Source organism: Martes martes, assembly GCF_963455335.1.
Source record: "Martes martes genome assembly, chromosome: 1".
Taxonomy (NCBI): domain Eukaryota; kingdom Metazoa; phylum Chordata; class Mammalia; order Carnivora; family Mustelidae; genus Martes; species Martes martes.
Window position 1 is genome coordinate 93,896,910 of NC_137888.1, and position 20,822 is coordinate 93,917,731.

At 44.0% G+C, this 20,822-nt stretch overlaps 1 protein-coding gene across 3 annotated transcripts in view; it reads right to left on the reverse strand.

The window, feature by feature from the left end:
- The window catches only part of TNIK (TRAF2 and NCK interacting kinase), a 376,499-nt gene that overhangs the window by 148,974 nt on the left and 206,703 nt on the right, over nt 1–20,822 (reverse strand). For all 3 annotated transcript variants that reach the window (XM_080809121.1, XM_080809120.1, XM_080809119.1), the window contains exon 3: nt 4,789–4,845. In XM_080809121.1, the coding sequence (XP_080665247.1) occupies nt 4,789–4,845 (57 nt within the window). The remainder of the gene's footprint in view (nt 1–4,788; nt 4,846–20,822) is intronic.

Sequence of the window (20,822 nt, forward strand, 5' to 3'; positions counted from 1 at the left end):
TGTGGTGGAGAGGATGGACTTTAAGGATAGAGTTGAAATGCTCAGGCTGTGGGGTGCATGGGTGGCTCAGTGGGTTAAGTCTCTGCCTTCAGCTCAGGTCATGATCTCAGGGTCCTGGGATTGAGCCCCAAGTGGGCTCTCTGCTCAGCAGGGAGTCTGCTTCCCTCTCTCTCTGCCTGCCTCTCTGCCTACTTGTGACTGCTGTCCATCAAATAAATAAATAAAATCTTTAAAAAATAAAATAAAATGCTCAGGCTGAAATAGTCACCCCCCACGTACATGTTACACTGAGCAGGATACTTAATATGCCTGGTCTTCTCATGTCTGTAATGGTGCTGTTAATGGAAGCTGTTTGGTAGGTTGCCGAAAGGGTTAAATAATCAATATATAGGGAGGATTTAAAAGAGTTCTGGCTCACAATAATCACTCCACCAGTGTTAGTTACCATTATTACTACTTTTGGCTGAAACATTACAAAGGCCCCGGAGAGGTTCTCCACTTAAGGACCACATCGGTTTTAAGCACATTCACTACAATGATATTTGCTATCACAGTGGTGTAATTCTCCTCGTTTTGCCTACTCAGCCACCTTCCCACCCTCTTCTCAAATATCTCTCTTGCTTTCCTTTGAGGAACCATCCTTTCCAACCCTTAGTCTTTCTAGGTTCCAGGGCCAGGGACCCAGTCCAGATACGGAGGAAGGAGAACAAGGGCTGGTTCACGACTGGGGACATGACCCAGGCTGATATTCGGACTGGCACTTGGCTGGGACTAACAATAATGAAGCCATCAGAACATGGGCCTGGACTGTTGGTGGGAAGAAAGCAGAGCCAAGCGATGGAGAGAAAGAACGTTCCTAATCACATCATCGGACTTCTAGTAAATTCCATCCTCAGCTTCATTTGGTTTGAGTGGGCTTTGGGTACTAGAACCCAAGCTGTGCTGAGTAAGAAGATCAGAACCAATTTCTGTAAAGGTGAGAACCTATGATACTAAGTTAGGATCTCCTTAAGTCCTATGTGGGCTTCAAGGTATCATTGTAGAGGGACTAGTTTACACCAGGAATTTTTACCCAAATGAAAATGAGGATTATTTACAGAGTTATCAAAGAACCACAGTCCCTTCACATATGGTGGCCAGGAAGCAGTGAATAAAAAAGCCTAGAAAAGTGCCCCTCTGACTTTCAGGAATTTGGAGTTCCTTGAGGGGCTTGTTAAAAAGGTGGATTCAGAGACCCCACCCAGAAATTATACAGCAGGTCTAGAAATCTGCATTTCTCATAAATACCACCGGAGGGCTGACCGTTCACGGACATTGGTAGTCCACTTTGAGAAACACTACCCGAGAGGGCCCAGTTTTGTTTAGATATTATAGGCAAATCTGGAGTACACAAACCCAGCTGGGAAGGAATCCCCAGAAAGCTGCGAAATGAAGAAATTCTCATAATTATTTCAGGAACTAAAACAACTTCAAAGACTGAGGCTGAGTTGGAGTACTAATTCTGAAGCAGATATTGGCAAATTTGGAAGTGTCTCAGCTCTAAAACCAGAAGAGCAGAAGCATTATATCCAGTTCTTTCTGTGGCTAGTTTCTATTAGAAGAAAAGAGAGAGAGGGGGAAAAAAAAGAGGAAGTGGTGTAGAGTAAAAACAATAATCTAAAAATTGATTCCATGCTTATGGTTTTATCAATTTCATTACAATCAACTATAGTAACTGCAGTAGATCACTGCAAACAATTAACAAAGACGACCTCTGAGAATTCATCTCGGTTTTTAGCAGAGCAGCTATAATGAGCACAATTATAATAATTGGTAAGAAGCTTTTACAGCATTCCATAATACACAAAAGACAACATGGCAAAATGAAATAGATTGTTCTCTGAGGCTACCACACAAATTTCACAAAGGAAATCTTATGCTGACTGTAACGTGTACGGGGGTGATACAAGAGTCATTTGATGCTGTATCAGACATCATGGGAATTGAGAAAACTGTCTCCTGGTGTAAGGCTTATATTTATCTTTGTTAATGGTCAGTGCTTATAAAACAGTCAGTGATGTGTATAAATCAGGGAAACTACCCAGCCTTTTCAACAAGGGTTCCCTAAGAAAATTAAGTCCAAGTCCCATAAAGCATCCCCTGTACACAATGGACTGACTTTACCATGTCCTGAAAACAGCCTTAGCTCTGTACCATCCTCTGGGGGGCTGAGAAAAGAGTCTCTCATATTCATTTTCTTCAGGGCTTTGCTACCTTGTGAACCTAGTTTAGAAAGGCTAACTGATACTCCTTCAACTGAAAATACATATGCTGGGATAAATAGGTCTGTTGATTTCAAAGCAAGGTGGTCTAACAAGAGTAAGTGGTTCTTCAAGCGACTTAAAGTCTCAAAAATAGAACCAGAAACAATGACAGTAATAGTCAGTGCTCTCAAGTCCTACTTTATGCATCAACATACAACTTTGAGCACTGAGATTAATGGTAGAAATCATTGTAGTTCCACGGAACCACACAACAGAACTTCCCAGCATGAATGTCTTGCAATGTCTACACCCAGTAACTGTTAAATTGCCAAGTGCACTGCATTATGTGGAGAGCCTATTCAGTCTAAGGAAAATAGAATATCATGATTTCGGCAGAACTGCACAATAAATTCTGACTTGTTTTGTGTATAAAAACTTTGTAAAAGGCTTACATATTTATAACGGATTTCTCTGTAGAGATTGACAGTACCTGATCTTGACTTTTGTGTTAGATCTGCTAACTGATCACACCAATACCCATTCTCCTTCCACAACTAACAGAACGCGATTTTTTTATTATGTTATGTTAGTCACCATATAGCACATCGTTAGTTTTTGATGTAGTGTTCCATGATTCATTGTTTGTGTGTAACACCCAGTGCTCATTACAACCGGTGCCTTCCTTAATACCCATCACCAGGCTACCCTATCTCCACACCCACCTCCCCACTGAAACCCTCAGATTGTTTCCTGGAGTCCACAGTCTCTCGTGGCTCGTCTCCCCTCTCTGATTCCCCCTCTTCAGTTTTTCCTAGCTTTTCCTAATGTCCTCCATGCTTTTCCTTATGTTCCACATATGAGTGAAACCATATTTTTAATTGCACCTAACTGTACCAATTGGGAAAATAAAAGACTGCATTTCCCAGTTTCCCTTGCAGCTAGGTATAGCCAACGAAAGCAGAAGTTAAACAGAAACGTATACAAGTAGGAAAGATTCTAGTGGAAGGAGCTCTTTTCTGTACCCTTTTGCTTCCACCCAGTCATTCTCCCTTTCTTGCTGCCAAAGAATGGGATCCATGGAAATTGACAACCAGCCTGAACCTAGAGTGTGGAAGCCACGGGGCCACATTGTTGCCATAAACCCGGACTGTAGATTCCGCACTCCTTTTAACACCAGAGAGAGGGAGACGCTTTGGCCTTTCTTATTTTGAGTTCTCTGTTTCAGGTGGCAGAACCTAAACGTAATTAATATAAAATACCTGCAGTTTCTTATTCAGTAAAGGCCAAGTGAATCAATAAACTAACAGGGATCAAATATTTGAACTAATTTGCAACCTTTGAAATTTGAATAATGAATTTATTTGTATTTATTGTATTTATATATCAAAAATGTATTTATTGTATTGATTTATCAAATACATAATTCAAATAAAAGGACAAATAAAAGGAAGTAGTACTTTATCTAATGCCAATAAACATGGGGATAATTTTCTGCTTGCGAAGAAGATATATAATTTAAAGACAAATTCAGATCAGTAATAAGTAAGGAAAGGAAGTCAGTACAATGCGTGGTATAAATGAACATTAGTGAAATTAGTATTATGGGAGATGTGTATTATATGATATATATACTTATCAAAGGTAACAGACTGGGCCAGAAGAGACACGGACTGAAATCTGACAGGCAGATATATTGCTTGCCTTTTTAAATTTGGATGTTGGTTCTTGATATTGTGGTGTGATTCATTCATTCTATGTCTATTTACATTGAATAAGCCACTTCCGGGCTGAATGGAAGACTTTGGTCTTTTAGCTTTTATGTAGGGCAGGCAGACATCTTAGAAAAATCCCCAGAACAATAGAAAATTATTAACATGCTTTTGATGTCCAGTGAGTCCTTTCAAGTCTGATTTTTGCTCTATACTCTCAAAAAGGCATTAAAATATTTTAAATAAACCTAGCAAAAAGGACTGAAAGCATGAGATTATATTTACAATGAAGTCTATTCCTTCGATTGCTTTTGATCACCCAGGCAGAAATTTTATTTCAGTGTTGCTCCATAATAATAAGAATTTTTGGTTGTGGGGATTATCTGGTCGATATTTTGGAGGAGGAAAATATTCATGTGAAGTTTCCTAATCAAGCTGCAGTAGCTACCCAAACTTTTTCTACTCCAGTGTTAGGTGGACCTTTGGGAAAATTGCTAAGACCCATCTCTTCTGTGTAATCTCAGTATTATTCTTTTAATACCTTCAAATCCGTGTTCTGTCCTCATATGCAAATATCCGTGGTTGTGTTTATGTAAATTTTCAACACACATTAGCCACTCTACATAAGGCAGTGGGTGGGTATCTAATTTAATTAGGGTGATATCTGTGGTCTTCTCAGTTAGCTGTTCAATACTCTTAACTGCTTTATGTTAAGCTCAGTGGGGAAAGACCTTAGATGTTTAAGAAGATTCTATCTCTGAAAAATGATTTTTTTATCACTAATTTCTCTATCACAAATATATAGCCACTGAGATGGCAAGATAAAGATACGTTACCCCTGTGACGTCCATAACTTTAATGGCTGCAAGCTGGCCCGTTTTAACATGACGACCCTGTAAAGGAAAAAAATAATAACAAAAGGCTTTAGTTCTGATAAGCAATATCCACATTCAGTTCCACCCATAGCAAACAATTACCTAGATCACTGTTACAAAATGCAGTTGGGGAAAATGGACACACACACACACACACACACACACACACACACACACCTTAAAAGCTTTAAGGATCAATTTCCATTCAGTGTTTACTTGGTAAAACATCTCCATCACTTTGTTTTTGGGTTTGTTTTCATGGTGATTGTTAAGTTAACCAAAAAAGGTAATGTTGAATAATTTGGTTCTATCTTCTCTCTGAGGTGGTAGGTAAGGGCTTGCCTGGGAGGGACGGGAGGTAGGCCTGGGTGGAGGGGACATAAGTATCTCCTTCGTCAGGAAATACTCAGTATGTGAAGAAACTTTAATTTCCTTGATTATGAAAATATCTTGGACTGTAACAGTCTCAACTGGATAGGATTCTGCTCTTGCTTGAGATCATAGATGTATCCTTATCTTAAAAGTGAGCCTAAAATAAAACAGATAGTAGTAAGTCCAAATTTGTGATCAAAGAGGCAGCATTGAGGGTGAGCCTCCGCTGGCCCAAGGCAGGCCTCTTGGTCTTTGGAACCACCACAGAGTGTCAACCGCACGGAATCAGAAGAGCATGGGGTGAGGTGAGAGGACAACACCAGAACAGAAGCTTTCTCTTTAATTTTTGGTTGAGAAACCCTTGCTCCTTGACAAACTTGAAGTCTACATGCAACTCTCAGATGGTAGCGAGGATGGTCAATGTGCGTTACTTCTAAATGCATTTTCTATGTGGCTTCTAAAGTACATTTCGGCTAGGACTGCTACCAGGCAGTAATATTATACCTCCAAAATGAGCTGGATTCAAATGCCAGCTGCATGACCTTAGACCAGTCCCCTAACCTTCCCTCACCTTCCAGGCTTCAGTTTCCTCATCTGAAAAATGGAGCCAGTGGTACCTGACTCCTGGTATTGCAGTGGGGACTGAATGTGATAACGTAGCTACAGTGTGTGACGGTGCCCGGCACAGGGGAGGTGTCCACAGATGTGGCCTATGATTAGTTATGACCCTGTCTTGTGATTAATGTTAAATGTTGTCTTTCTTCCTAGACTATATGTTTCATGAAGGCCAGAGCCATGTCTCGTCATTGTATTCCAGTGTCTGGAAAGGTGGGCACTCACCCCACAGCCGGAGTGGGATGGTTATGGATGAAAACAGCAGGTGATGGAGGCATGGATGCTTATAGCTGGGAGGAGGGGTAGGTTTGGTGCTGTCTGCCCCTTTTCTTCTCATGTATGTCAGCTTTTTACACCTATTAACTCTGATTCTGGTAGTGCTTCCTTCACCTTTCGACCTCCCATTCTGCTCCTCCTCCTCCTTGGTCAGGAAAGAGCTAAAAGAAGGAGGTATCAACTCCATAACCCAATAGGATCAAGGGCACAGCCCCTCCTACCTCTTTCAACTTTCAAGACAGTAAGGGAAGGACCTGGAGTGCTACCGCACAGAGCCCTGGACTGGAATTCCAGAGGCCTGGTTCTTGTCCAGGTTCTGCTCATGCCCAACAGGTTCATTGGGGACAAGTGATGCAACTCATCTGGGCCCTAGTTTCCCTGTCTGCAGAATACGGGGGAACAGGGCTCCGTGGTTGGGGGAGGTGGAAGGTATCATTGTTACCCCCACCCCTTTCCACCCCAAGGAACACTTAGTAATGTAGTTTCCAGAGGCCAGGAATACCGACTTCCTGCAGAGCTACTCTCACACCAGGGAGAAGTAGCAGCAGTGCCCTCTGTTGATAAGCACTGAATGACCTCCTGGGTTGTCCAGGTCCCAGTAAGAGTTAGGATGCTGCAATGATGACCTTGGCAAAGGAATCAGCAGCTTTTCTGTGGGAATACAGTTGACTCCTGAACAATGTGAGGGTTAGGGGGTCTGACCCCCCCGCCACCAAAAATCCATGTACAGCTTTGATTCCTCAAAAACTTAACTCCTACTAGTCTACTATTGACTGAAAGCCTTATCGCTAACTATACCTTATATGTTGTGTGTGTTATATACTGTATTCTTACAATAAGGTAAGCTAGAAAAAATAAAATGTTATTAAGAAGATCATAAGGAAGCAAAAATACATTTACAGTATGTCCTGTAAAAAAATCTGCTCTACGCGGACCTATACAGTCCAAAGTCGTGCTGTTCAGGGGACAGCTGCCTCAAGTCTTCAACATAAGGGCCAGCAATTATACCTCAAATGATGGCGGTTTCTCTACTAAAGCACTAAAGGAGGGTAGGGAAACTGAAGACAAATACAGAGCGACTGGTGGGTGTCCTCTAGCAGATTCACCCTGCGGTTCTGCTACGGGCTTCATACAGCCAGGTAAAGGCGAACACCTGCTTGTATGGCCACCTGTGACCCAGCCGTCTCCCTGCCATCCCACCTCGGTGGGCTCCCATCTGCTCTCATTCTGGGGTCCTTGAGACGAAACTGTTTGTGTTCTCTCACTGTACATTATTGTTTCTTGCCTCACTGGTAATGTGTTTTCTTGGCCCAAGATACCCTTCTCCTCTTGAATCCGCAGTAAAGTTACTCAGTCCTCTTAGATTCAACTCAAGTATCACCCCTTCTGAAACCTCACTGTCAATCCCTCTTCCCCTCCCTGCTACCAACGAACATGTCCATGGTTCTATGACTGCACTGAGCCCAAAGGTCCGGTGGTCCCTTCTGTCCCTCTGTTTTTCCTTCCCACTCTCCCTTCCTTGTCTTCTGACTTCATTTGCAACAGAACCTGGACCCCCCCACCCCCGACTGAAAAGGAAGATAAATCTTAAATGGAATCCTCCTTGTTCAAGCAGGGGCTTGACCAGCGAAGTCTGATCTGCTCTGCCCACCACATCTTTCTCTTCCTCTTTGGAGGCCCCTGAGACATCTCTGTCGATACACAGTTTGAGAAACACTGCATTTGATCTTTAACTCCTTAAGAAACAGGGAATCCTCTTGGAATGAATAATTTGTTACAAGCACACGTCAACACCTAGTTCTTTCCACCAGCGGGCTGGGAGCCCAGCACATCTAGCCCTTGGCCCAGGCCCGAGGCCAGGGAGCAGATAGAATACAAGTGATCCACTTGAGATTTCAAACCCAAGTTGGCATGGGGCAGTCCTTGGTGTGAGAGAAGAAAATGAAATACCTGCTACTTTTTTGGATGGAGGGTATGATGTTGGGTTTTTTTTTTCTGTCTTTGTTTTCATTCTAGTAATGGCTAATAATGTCATCGAAGGCAATACTGAAGAAGAGAATAACCTACTTGTCTCCCATTTTCAATTTCGCTCCCAAGCTGCAGAACCGTTCTGGATGGCTCTGACAGGTGACTGAATAGTACACCTCAGGATGGCAGTTCGGGCTTAAATGAGATCCTGGAGATGGAACAATTAGCAGCCTCAGCTCAGTCCCAGGCAGACATCCCCCGCACTCTGGAACAGGAAGGCTGCTGAGCTGTCAACCTTTGACAGAGGAGGGCCACAAAGGAGGCCGCCTACCATGAGGTGCCTTTTACATCACTGGAGAATGTCAACCCAAATTAGAATCCAGATTAAGGCCGGCTTTGAGGGAATAGCCAGGAGTCAGCGGACCTAAAGATCACTAGAAACCTGAGGCACAGTCATTGTTAGGACACTGTTTAAAGAAGCAACTTCATAAAATCACAAATAAATTGAGTTGGAAGAGCCCCTCAGGCGCCTAATCCAATACCCTTTTAGAGATGAGGCCCAAACCTCACAGTTAATGGGAACCTACACACAGGACACTTTCTCCTCTCTCCCACTTCTGCCATCCAGCTCTTGAAATAAAACTTCTTATTATGAAAGTTTTAAGAGATTTTTAAACAAATTTTCTTTTCATATTTTACTTGACTAGAGTTACACATAGAACCGTTCATCTCTATTTCGGGTAGGATTTAAAAAAAATTTTTTTTTTATTTGAGGGCAAGACAACAGGGGAGGATGTTTTTATCATAGGAAAATTTTAAAGTGAAAATTTAACATTACTCCTAATTTTAATTTATTTCCATTTATGAAGTCATGAAAAATACAAACACATACACCATCTAAATTTGAATCTAAAAATGCATATTTAGCCAAGGACAAAAACATTTTTAATTCTGGGGTGGGGGGGTGGATTTTAAAGGGAGACAAAGGGTTAAAGTTTTTTTCTCTACAAAAATTAGAAAAAATATCTTGTTGGACTGCAGTGATGACTCATTTTTTAATAAAAGAAAGAAAGTTTTTTTCCCCCCTGAAATAACCAACAATAACAAAAATAAAAGACTGAATCTTAGACTAAAAAGCATAATTGGTATTCCAGTAGGACCCGAAGCCTATTGTCAATCCTGTCGTCAAGCGTAACAAGCAGGCCCACAAGGAAGGAGGAAGAATGGGCAGCGGATAGAGGAGAGCAAAGGGTGTGGGGTCACTCGGAACTGGGGAGTGTGGTCCGGCCCCATCCTCAGACACACATTCTGCTCCCCTTCTTCCTTTCTTCTCCCCCACACCTGATGTTAAAAAATATATATATGCTGATTCTTGTTCATTACAAAATAACTCAACACTGCAGCGAAATCTAAATCACTCAACGATTACAGAACTCCACCCCTTTACCTCCTCCTTAAAATGAATGCACAAGAAAAACAATGGTTTTGCCTGAAATAGCCCTGGAAGCCTTGGCTCTGTTATTGCTGTCCTTTACTAAGGAACAGCAAGATGGCTTTAGAGCCGCTAGCCTGAGGCTAGCCTGGAAGAAAGAGCACTTTCATTTCTAGGTCACTGAAATACATTTGTTTCCAGCAGAGCACGGGAGCAAACTGGGTTTGTGGAAAATGCAGACACTCTACCCACTATTTCCTTCCCTGCTGTCCCAGGACTCACACACAGGTAGAATGTAGTTAGCAAATCGTATTTAGCTTCGATCAGATCTCGCCTTTATTGAGGAAGATGTCTTCACTTTCCTAATTGCGAGCAAGTGCCCTATCTTCGTGTTTCCACAACACCCTACAAGAAACCTACTGATCCTATCCAACATTGTGATTTTCAACAGGTGCATCACAAGAACCATGAAAACTGGGGCACTTGGCTGGCTCAGTTGGTAGAGCATGTGACTTTTGATCTCGGGGTCGAGAGTCCAAGCCTCATGCTGGGCAAGAGCTTACTTAAAAACAAAGAAACAAACAAAAACCCCATGGAGAACCATGACAATAAATCAAATCAAATGGAAAAAAGAATCAGTGTAGCACACGTCGTTATGGCTATTCTTCTATGTATCAAATGTCATGGTTATGCCTGTCTATCTATCTGTCTGTCTATCTATCTATCTATCTACCTATTATTGATGCTATAGCACACCATCCAGACTCTCCCTTCAAAACTGAAACATCTGACAGCTCTTAGTCAGTTCGATCTCTGGGAATAGGCTTCAAACACAAAAGCACTGCCAAAGTCATGCTCCCTCCTGGAGACAGCCAAACCAGTGACTGGTTGACAGCCTTCTTGCCTTACAGAGGGACAATTCTGGGGACCATCTCAGTTCCTGACCTCCTCTAGGGATGGCCATGGTCTCTGTAAGACTGCATTGAGGTTACACTCTTTCTTCCACACAATTCTATTTTCTTCATAGGTGTAGACCCTAAGACCACTCCCCAGTAAAATTTCTGCATGTAAATCTCCATCTCAGGGACTGTTTCTGGGGGGAACTCTACCTGAGACAGTCAGTGACAGGAATGGTCCAAGGAAACAGACTCTAAGAGTAGCTGTCAAGGAGACCCCCATCCCTGGTGTCAGTGGCTCTTGGCCAGCCCCTGGCCCGCTGTGTCACAGTCAAGATGTTCACTCAGGGGACATCTTGGAGAACTGGAGTAGGATAGAGGTGTCAGAGAATACACTAGTGAATCCAACATTTCAGACATTAGAGAGGTCCGGAAGAAATAGTAGTTTTAAAAAACAGAATCAGATGGCTTTTGCCGAGAGTCCCTGATGTACTAGAGAAAAACAATGAAAAGCCAAGAGCAATTAATCACCAACCAAAGGCAACCTGTGAAAATCATCCAGGAAGTGAGGTTAAATCCTGAGGCCTGTCTTTAAATAAGATAGGAACATCACTGCTATGGGCTCAGAGGGGTTGGGGAAACCAGAGATTTCAAGCTCTCAAGGGTGTCAGCTGGGATGTCTCCATTCCAACCTTCAGAGTCTCATTCTTTCCCAGTTAGACTTGAATTGGGGATTCAACATTTTTCCTTCTACCCTTGTAATTAATTCCTGGGCCTGGTCCTCAGCTTTTCTACTCTCAGAATGTAGAAGATAAGACTTTTTTTTTTAATGGCACCCAAAATTTTGGTAAAGGGACAACAGTAGCAGCCAAGCCTGAGAAAGTCATGGTAGGCATGCCTCAGACATCTCAAGTCGCTCCAATGAGTCAGCCACATAGACCAGCAAAGATGCTATTCAAGGAGAAGAGAAGTCAGATGGGTAGGAGAGGAGGGAAATGAGGAGCCTAGGTGGCACCCATCAGATAAGCTGCAACTGGGTTTTTTTTGTAACTTTATCAAGGAAAAGAGACGGGCTAGAATACTAAAGGAGCTGTTTCCAGACTTATACAAAACAAGCAGTTCTAGGCATCACAAGGGATTGACTGTAATGGCCACTGCGGAGTGCTATCCAGATCCTTTTCTCAGAACTGAAGCGTTCTGCTTCTCTTCAGGAGCTGCTCCTCACCAAGGAGAAGAACGGGATCCAGGATCGTGCTCCCTGCCTAAAGTAATGGCCCTTACATGGAGGCTACAAGCATTCGATGACTGGTCAAGATAGGAATATAAAAGCCTACACCACTTATGTCAGGATGGAACAGTTCTGAGGGGCCATCCCAGCTCCAAGGCTCCTTTCTGGGATTCCTGGGACCTTGTAAGTGCATTCAGTTTCTTCTGCTCAAATCTATCTTTACCCTCCCATAGGTATTGATTCTGAGAGCACTCCCCAAAATACTTCCAGCAATCTCTGTCCTCAACATTTGTTTCCCAGGGAACTCAGTCAAAGACTCCATCGCTTGGGGTGCCTGGGTGGCTCAGTCAGTTAAGCATCTTCCTTTGGCTCAGTTCGCAATCCCAGGGTCCTGGGATCGAGCCCTGCTAGATCCCGGCTTCTTGCTCAGTGGAGAGACTGCTTCTCCCTTTTGTCCCTACTCATGCTCTCTGTCGCTATCTCTGAGGCTATCTTCGACTCTTGCTCTCTTGAATAAACAAAATCTTAAAAACAAAATGAAACAAAAAAAAAAAGATTCCCTCTTTCCACATACCTTCATCCCCTCTTTTCCTTTCCCCTCCCTTCCTTCCTTCCTCCCTCCCTTTCTTTCTTTCTTTCCATTCTTTCTTCCTTTCTTCTTTTCTTCTCTTAATTTTCTCTCTTTCTTGGTAGCAATGTACAATTATTTCTTACTGGATCTGAGGTGAAAGTTTTTTTTCACAAAAACTCTTACCTAAAGGATGAACAGAATGAACGAAGTCAAGTAATGAGAAATATATCCAGATAATGGGAACAGCATGTTCAAAGGTCCTGTTATGCTGTAGTTCTTAGAGCATTTCAGTAACTAAAAGTAAGCCAGTATGGCAGAGCAGAGAGCAGGTGTCCAGCAAGCCTCACAGGCTACTTTGAGCTCTTCCACCTTTATCCTAAGTCAAATGGGCAGCCACTAAAGGGTCTGAAGCAAGAGTATAAAGTCACCAAGTGTGCATTTTGAAAAGATTGCTCTAGGGGCAGGGCAGACAACAGAGGAAACAGAAATGATGATGGAAAAATAACATATATAATGTCACTTAGTAATTAATTCAGCTGAGAAAGGATGGCAACTTGGACTAGGATGGAAGCAAGGGAGAGGGTGAAAAGTGGATGGGAGTCCAGAGATTCTCACCAGGGCTTGGGAATGGCTTGGATACACATTTACCCGCACCTCCCACAGTGCTTGGCAGAGCAGGGACTCAGAGTAAATATTTGCTAACTAGTGGACCGAAACAAGTAGTGAGGGCTGAGGGCTGTATTCAGGTTCTTGGCCAACACCATCCATATGTCCACATCAGTTTCTCCCAGTTCCCCCCATTTCTATCCAGGGCCAGAGTGTACGGGAGCAGATAGGGTGGGGTTGTGAGTGAGAATTTCAATCATCTCACTCATAAATAAGACATGAGAAGCCGAATTTAGTGGATGAAGTTCCGAGGCCAATCTACTTCCCCTCCACAGATCAGAGAGGCTAGCAACCGGTTGTAGCTTTCCCTCTGAGGACAGTGAAGGTAAACTCTGGATGTGCCACAGTTACGATGAAAGCATAGTTAAGACACCTCCCTGCACATCTTCAAGAACGCTACCTTTCTCTGATACAACATGTCTTGAGGCACAGAAGTAGACAAAACAACCTCATGAAAAGATTCCAAAGATCCTTCTAATCAAGGAACAAGAATGGTCACAGGATATATTTGGACCAATGTCTACTCCTAGGATTTCCCCAGGTTAAATAAGGACTTTATCTTTCCTTGGCCTGCTATGCCATCCATCAGTAGCTTAAAAAAGTCCTGCTCTCCGTCTCCACAGAGCTCCGATCCAGCCACCACCACTCCCAGACTTATGGCAAGGATGAAGCAAGGCATCCAATCAGGCCAGTTCCCAAGCAACCGCTCCCCATCTCAACACGGCTCACTGTGAATTCCTCCACTTGGCCCCTGTGCCAGGCAGAAAATGGATTGTTTTCAAGATTGTTCAGGGCTGGGCCAACTGAGACCTGAGGCTTGCTCGCAGACACAGGGTGGGGAAGAAAAGACTGTCTCATTTTGCTTTGTTAGAAACTAGGATTCCTGTCTTCAGGGCTGCCAGTTTGGCTCATGGATAAATAAAAATGGATGATTAAAGGGAAAAAAAAATCAAAGAGTCACAATTTTTAGCAGACAATAGTTAATGTATGCAGATTCCATGGCAGGGAGCCTGATGCCTGTACCCAGGAAAGGCACGCAGAGCTCAAGTGACAGCAGTGACGAGGCAGACGGGGAGGCAGGGTGATGAGAGCTCAAAAAAGTAGCAGAACCAGTCTCTTGGCCATGGCCGTCAGCCAAGAACATACTTCTCAGTAACCTCTTCTCTCAACTCCCCCACCAAAAAAGGGAGCACAAAACCAAAGATCTTATGGGCTCCCCTATAATTTATGCCACTGAATTATCACAATCTTTGGTGACTCTTGTATATTAATTGCTGGGAAGACAACGCCTCCCAGAAATTTCAACCCCCAAGACGGAGGGGTGCACAAGATGGAGAAAGAATGTGTGTCTGTAGCCAACCCCTAAGCCTCCCCAGTGTCCTACCCTCACCCCACCACCCCCAAAGCCTTCCCTATTCCCTGAGTCAGGGTGGGCCCTGCAGAGACAGATGGCGTTAAAAACCCTGGTTCCTGGACACCACTCCAGGATGAAATACATACTCAACTTCAGTAAAAGGAGGAAAATAAGGAGCCTGTGGCATTTATATTTTTCCAGATAAGTCAGAGGTATTCAACTTAAGTAGGTTTCTTTAAGATTTTTGATGGAAAAATATCCTTAATGAAATGTTCTTAATTTTTAAAACATAAAAGTAAACAACTTTATGTTGATTCTTGATGGTTATTTTTGTTTTTTTTTTTTTTAACTAGGGTTTTTCTATCAGGTGAGATTTTACTACTCTGCAATCTGAGCATCCAAGCACAGTGCCTTTTCTTTTTTTTAATCAATTAATTAACATAGAGTGTATTATTAATTTCAGAGCACAGTGTCTTAAAATACATGGGTACTGCAGGATAGAGAGGTCAGTAATCCACTTAAGATCCAAAGACGGGCTGCCCTTGATGCAGTCTCTGAAAGTACAGTGCAACAGCGGACAGCTCTTAACAGCCTACCATAGGCGGCATGAATGATATTGGAACCAACTTGTCTCTCCCCTGAGTTCCCGAGCCCCCAACACCTTGGACCTTCAGTCCTCCAGGCACACGGCTGCTGTATGGTGGAAACAAAAGCTCCTCAAGGGCAGGGACCTGGCCTTATGTCTGTGTTAAGTCTGTCCTTGCCTCAGACACCATCTGGCAAAGAGTAGGCGTAAATCACACCTGGAAACATGAAGTTTCTAGACCTGCTGGGCCTTGTAAGCTGCCTCAAATCACAGTGAATGGAGAGACTTCAGTGATCCATCATGGCTTAACCTGGGAGAAGCATGAGAGAATTTCGAGAAATGTCTACTTAAGAGTGGCAGATAGCTCTTCTCTTAAGAAATACGCGACTGTAAGAATGGCTCTCGGTGTGGTGACTGAAGGAAAAGGCTCGAGAAGGTCTTGTTGTTTTTCTTTTCCAAGTGCGAACCAACACACTGGTCACTGGAGTGAGGCCTGGAGGTGTGAGGAGAGACATTAGCATTCTGTACTTCATGATCTCACAGTTTACCTGACTGAGGAAACGGTCAGGGAGAGAAGGAGACGACAAAAAGGGAAGTCAGGCCCGGACTCTGCCCTGCTCAAGTTCCTCCATCTCTGCCTTCCCTTTTCCTGAGAGAATACTAACCCAAGGACAGGTCCAGCTGTCCTAGAGAAAAGCAGCTCATTTTGTCAGATTTTGAATCAACAACTCTCTCAGTACGGACTACTTCAGGGGGCAACTCCGTCATCCCCTCCGGATTTCTGACAGACCCTTCTGCTCACTCCGTCCCACTTCCCAGCTGCTGATGAAGAAGATATATTATGTTCCCTCCCCAGGCCCGCATCGGCTTGTCAATGACAGCCCAACAAGAGCCCTGTCTTTTTGGAGATTTACAACCACGTGGTCAGGACAGGGTGGGTTGGCTTTGCACCACGAGGCACCATAGGCAGCAAGGCAGAGATAAATAATACTGATGATGATAAGAAAGACAGTGCTGCATTTCATTTCACCTAATTTATGGTTTCAATAGGAAGCCGTTCTACCCACAGTGCCTCGGGGTTACTTAATAACAGTGCATCTGTGGCAGCAGCAAGATCAGGTCTGGAAGCTTGGAGTTAGGGGGAAAAAAGGATGGCACCACGGTAGTAAGGGAAAAACCAAGGGAAAGGACCACTGGGTCCCCGGCTATCGTTCTCGGGTAGCAGGGACACAAAGAGGGACCCACTTGACTCTTTATCAGGGCTGTTGATGAATAAACTCTCTCCCACAGTGTCCTCAAACCTCCAGAAGTTTTAATTAAAACAGAAGAAATGTCAGCAGGAGAAGCACTGGAATATAATTAGGGCCCACCAAATCTAAAGTAACGTGGGGAAAAAAAGAGTAGGAATGAAAGGGAAGCTTTCATGTTCTTACTGAATCCCTGCTCTGCTGCTGACACAAAAATCAATTTCAATAGGCTTTAGTTTTATCTGAGCAGGAACGCAGGCGACAGATGAAATTTAGTGAGCAATTTACTGGAGTCATAATGATTCCCATGGGAAAAAAAAAGACTACAATGAGTGCTTCCAACCAAATGCCTCCTCTGTAAGGACTCTGCAAATGTGTATGTGCATAGATAGCTGGTATGGGTATGAGTGTGGGTGTGGGTGTAAGTATGGGTATGTGGGTATGTGTATGGGTTTGGGTATGGGTGTGGGTATAGGTATGAGTATGGGTATGCATATGGGTTTTGGTATGGGTACAGGTATGAGTATGGGTGTGGGTGTGGTTATAAGTATGGGCATGGGTATAGGTTTGCGTATGGGTATAGTGGGTATGCGTATGGGTGTGAGTGTGGGTATAGGTATGAGTATAGGTATGAGTTGGGTATGCATATATGTATGTGTATGGGTGTGGGTGTGGGTATGATTATGGCTGTGGGTATGAATATAGGTATGGGTACGTGTACAGGTATAGGCATAGATGGAGGGTGAATTTTAAGCAGTCATATATGTTTTATCCTTAAAAAAAAAATGTAGTTAAACTCTCTACCTCACTCCATTTAAATAAGGGTAATTTTCCCTCAGTCCCCAAAAGACATTTGGGGATGTCTGGAGACATTTTTTTGATTGTCATGACTGGTACTACTGATACCTCATGGGTAGAAGCCAGAGATGCTTCCAGACCTTATACAATGCACAGGACATTCCTCTCCCCCAACAAAGAACTGTTGGGCTCACAATGTCAATGGAGCCAAAACCAAAGAACACTGCTTTCAAAGAATTTGACATTTAATAGGTGCTCAATGAATGCTGAATTCTATTAAAAGTCATATTATCCACAAGGTCACAAAGATCAAAAGGCCTTGGCCTCAGGGATCTCTCCTGGTGGAAGAGAGGAGGGAGATGGAGGTGGCATTGTTCTTTCTTTGCTTAGCAGCATTTACAAATGAAGGGCAGGTTTCTCAAATTCCAACACCCAACAGGTAATAACCAATGGCCCAAGGAACACTTCCTGTCTGGCTTTCCTCTGTGTAAGAGACCCCATTCCAAGATCTTCACTGTCTCCCAATTAAGAAGCATTTTCTAAATTTAAAAAACAAACAAACAAACAAACAAAAAACAATAAAAAAGTAGTATTGGGGCTAGATAGAATTTGGTTTATGATATTTGCACACAGAGGTATAATTTTGCTAATTACATTAATTTTTGAAAGAATAGCCTATTTTCACTTCTGAACAACTCTTTATAGTGTGTGTGTGTTCTTTCCCTCTTTTCAAATGTTTATAGTTTTTAATTACTGGCAGCCTCATTCAGGAATACACTGTTTTGTTCAATTAAAATATAAATCAAGGGGTGCCTGGGTGGCTCAGTCACTTAAGCATCTGCCTTCAGCTCAGGCCATGATCTCAGGGTCCTGGGATGAGGCCCGCATGGGGCTCCCTGCTCAGTGGGGAGCCTGCTTCTCCCTCTCCCTCTGCGCCCCCCACCCCCCCGCTCCTGCTTGCTGTTTCTCATGCATGTACTCTCTCTTTCTCTCAAATAAATGAATAAAATATTTAAAATATACATCATGATGGAACTTTGAGCTTAAAATATAAGGGTCAACTGTAAGAGAATAAAGGTGTTTGCTTTTTTTTTTAATTTTTTTAAGACTTTATTTATTTATCTGACAGAGATCACAAGCAGGTGGAGAGGCAGACAGAGAGAGGGGAAGGGAAGTAGGCTCCCTGCTGAGCAGAGAGCCCGACTGGGGGCTCGATCCCAGGACCCTGAGATCATGACCTGAGCTGAAGGCAGAGGCTTTAACCCACTGAGCCACCCAGGTGCCCAAGGTGTTTGCTTTTATCTAAGTTCTTCACATGAAGGGATGTAGGAATCTTGCTGTTGCTGTGATCTGTTTCCAAGAAATAAGGCAAGCATAACTTGGTATTTGTAGAAAGAATAAGATGAGCAATGCTGTGCTTTATCAGTGACGATCGTTCACCACGTCTTAGTTCCTTGAGGCTCCAGGAACTCAAGTCTCTTGAAGGCGGCCAAGGAATAACATCCAAATACGGATCCCCACTCAGTATCGGAGAGCACCGATCACCGCGTCCTAACCGCTCCATCTGCAATAGCGCGAGACCCGGATCTCGGCAAAGAGAGATTTTCAAATCTCTCTCCCCCCGACGGAAGTCTTCTGTGTCAGCACAGACTGCAGTAGCGATTGTGCTTCCCAAGCGCAGGCCTGCAAACCCTTCTCTGGCTAGGAGGGCGAGAGGACAACAAGGACGTTTGAAAACGGAACGCCGTTTTATGAATGCAGGACAGCTCCTTGGATATTCATCATCTTTCAAACCGCTGGCCAGCAAGGACAACAGCAATTTGTCAGCAGACACATCCGTCCCTGGGAAGCTAGCTGCGGGAGGAGGAACTCCCGTGCCTCTCAGAAAAACACAGCCTCCTTCCCGCAGTAAGGCTGAGGACACTCCCGCCTGAAATCTGGGGGAGATGGGTGATGCGTGATAACGTCGTGAGAAAGAACTTGGGCTTTTTTTTTTTTTTTTTTTAAGATTTTATTTTTACTTATTTATTTGAGAGAGAGAGAGGGAGAGAGAATGAGAGACAGAGAAAAGGCCAGAGGGAGAAACGGGCTCCCCACTGAGCAGGGAGCCCGATGCGGGCCTCGATCCCAGGACTCCAGGATCATGACCTGAGCCGAAGGCAGTTGTTTAAGCAACTGAGCCACCCAGGCGCGCAGGACTTGGGCTTTTTTTAAGTGACTATGACATGTCCCGAGCTCTGGGCAGGCTGCAATGGGCGGGTAGCTGACTAGTTCCTCAATCACTGATTTCCAGCTAAATTCAGCTGCAATCCGACCTTGACCTGTCAGGGAGCTTCCTCTCAAGGAGGGCAAGGTTTCCCTGACTCCCGTGCAATTCTTCTCTCCCACCGCATTTTTATGCCTCCCGCTGAGACGGACTGATGAGGGGTGGTGAGAAGAGCAAGGGCAGCGTCTTGCTGACTTCCCTTGACAACTTTCTCTTCTCAAGCAGGGAACTCCCCTGGTCTAGGAGAGAGTCAGCGAGCTGAGCCCGAGATCCGCAGCTCCTACAGAGGAGTGTGGAAATCAAGAGAAAAAGGTTGGGAGGAGCCGTGAGGTGCCCTTGGATGGTTTACCGGCTCTAGAGCTACTTTTGGTCAGTAGTTTCCCTTTCTGTAAAACAGGTATAAAATTATAAGGATTACATTAATATATCTAAACACACTTGCAGCAGGGCCTGGGTAAATGACGAAGCTGTGGCAGGTTTTTGGTGTTCCTGCGGGGTTCTATTTCCAACCTCCTCTCCTGTCACTCCCCCACCCCACCCCGGCTTGCTCAGCGCGCTCCAGGCACAGAGCGCTCCTCGCTCCCTTCCCTCTGCCATGTTCTCCCTCTGCCCCTGCTCTGCTCCTTCGCCTGCTTCCTCCAGATGCTGATCAACAAGTCACCTTCTCCAGGAGTCCTTTCGCAGCCATCTTACCTAAAACTTCAACTCTGCCCCTTACTGCCCTCCATGCCTCCTTGACTACCATCTAACAAATCACACGTTTTATTTATGGTGTGTAGTGGACATCTCTCTCCAGAACGGGGGCGTCCTGAGGGCAGGCCCTTCTCTGTATCTTGTTCCTATATCATACTCAGTAGCGGTTGGGCACCTACACAGAGTGGGCCCCCAGTGGGTGCGCACCGTCTGAATGAATTCCCAGCCTCTCTGCGGAAACACCTTTTCAAGTCCCTTGGTTCTCCCTTTTAAAGAGCATGGCAGCTCTCACGTGAAGGCGTAACAGCTCTGATCAAACATTACTGACATCAGATGAGGCTATGGAAGCTCGGGGAAGCAAGGTATTCGCAGGCCATAACTTCCTTTCACACTGGCCTTGCATCGAAGTCAACCAAGCAAGAAGGTACCATGGCGATCTTGTTCCCTGGAATTCTCCCTAAAGCTGAAAGGGTAAAGAATTCAGAGCTACAAATTCAAATGCCTGTCAGTCTGAGTATATTTTCTCTAGGAAGATTGGTATAATTATATGTAACTGTTTGTATTTAGATAGTAGCAACCTGATTGACAAGTTACATAATATGGAATACTGAAACACTACTGCGAGCAGCAATCAACAGATCAACCTTACAGGTAGCAATTAATGACCAGGCTGTGCTTTTTGAACCAAAGAGAACATCGACCTTCCCTTGACACAAATTTGAAAAGGTGGAGCTAGAAACTTGGCCTAAACCTTTTGGACCCCAATCAGCTAAGGTCACCTGCACAAAAGAATAAGGAATTGCCTTTCCTGCCTCCTCTTCCTCACTTCCAGCTGTGGAATAGGTATAGGGATAGAGCCTAAGACTCACATATCAAGTCTGATTTAAACCTAGCTGCCAAGGAATGATTTCTATCACCTGGAGCCTTAGGTCCTTGCCTACTACCCAAAAGATCGGTATCAGTCTGCATTCCCTTGTCATTTAGCTCAGGAATCTTGTACGTGCAACATTAATGGTTTATTTCTTTG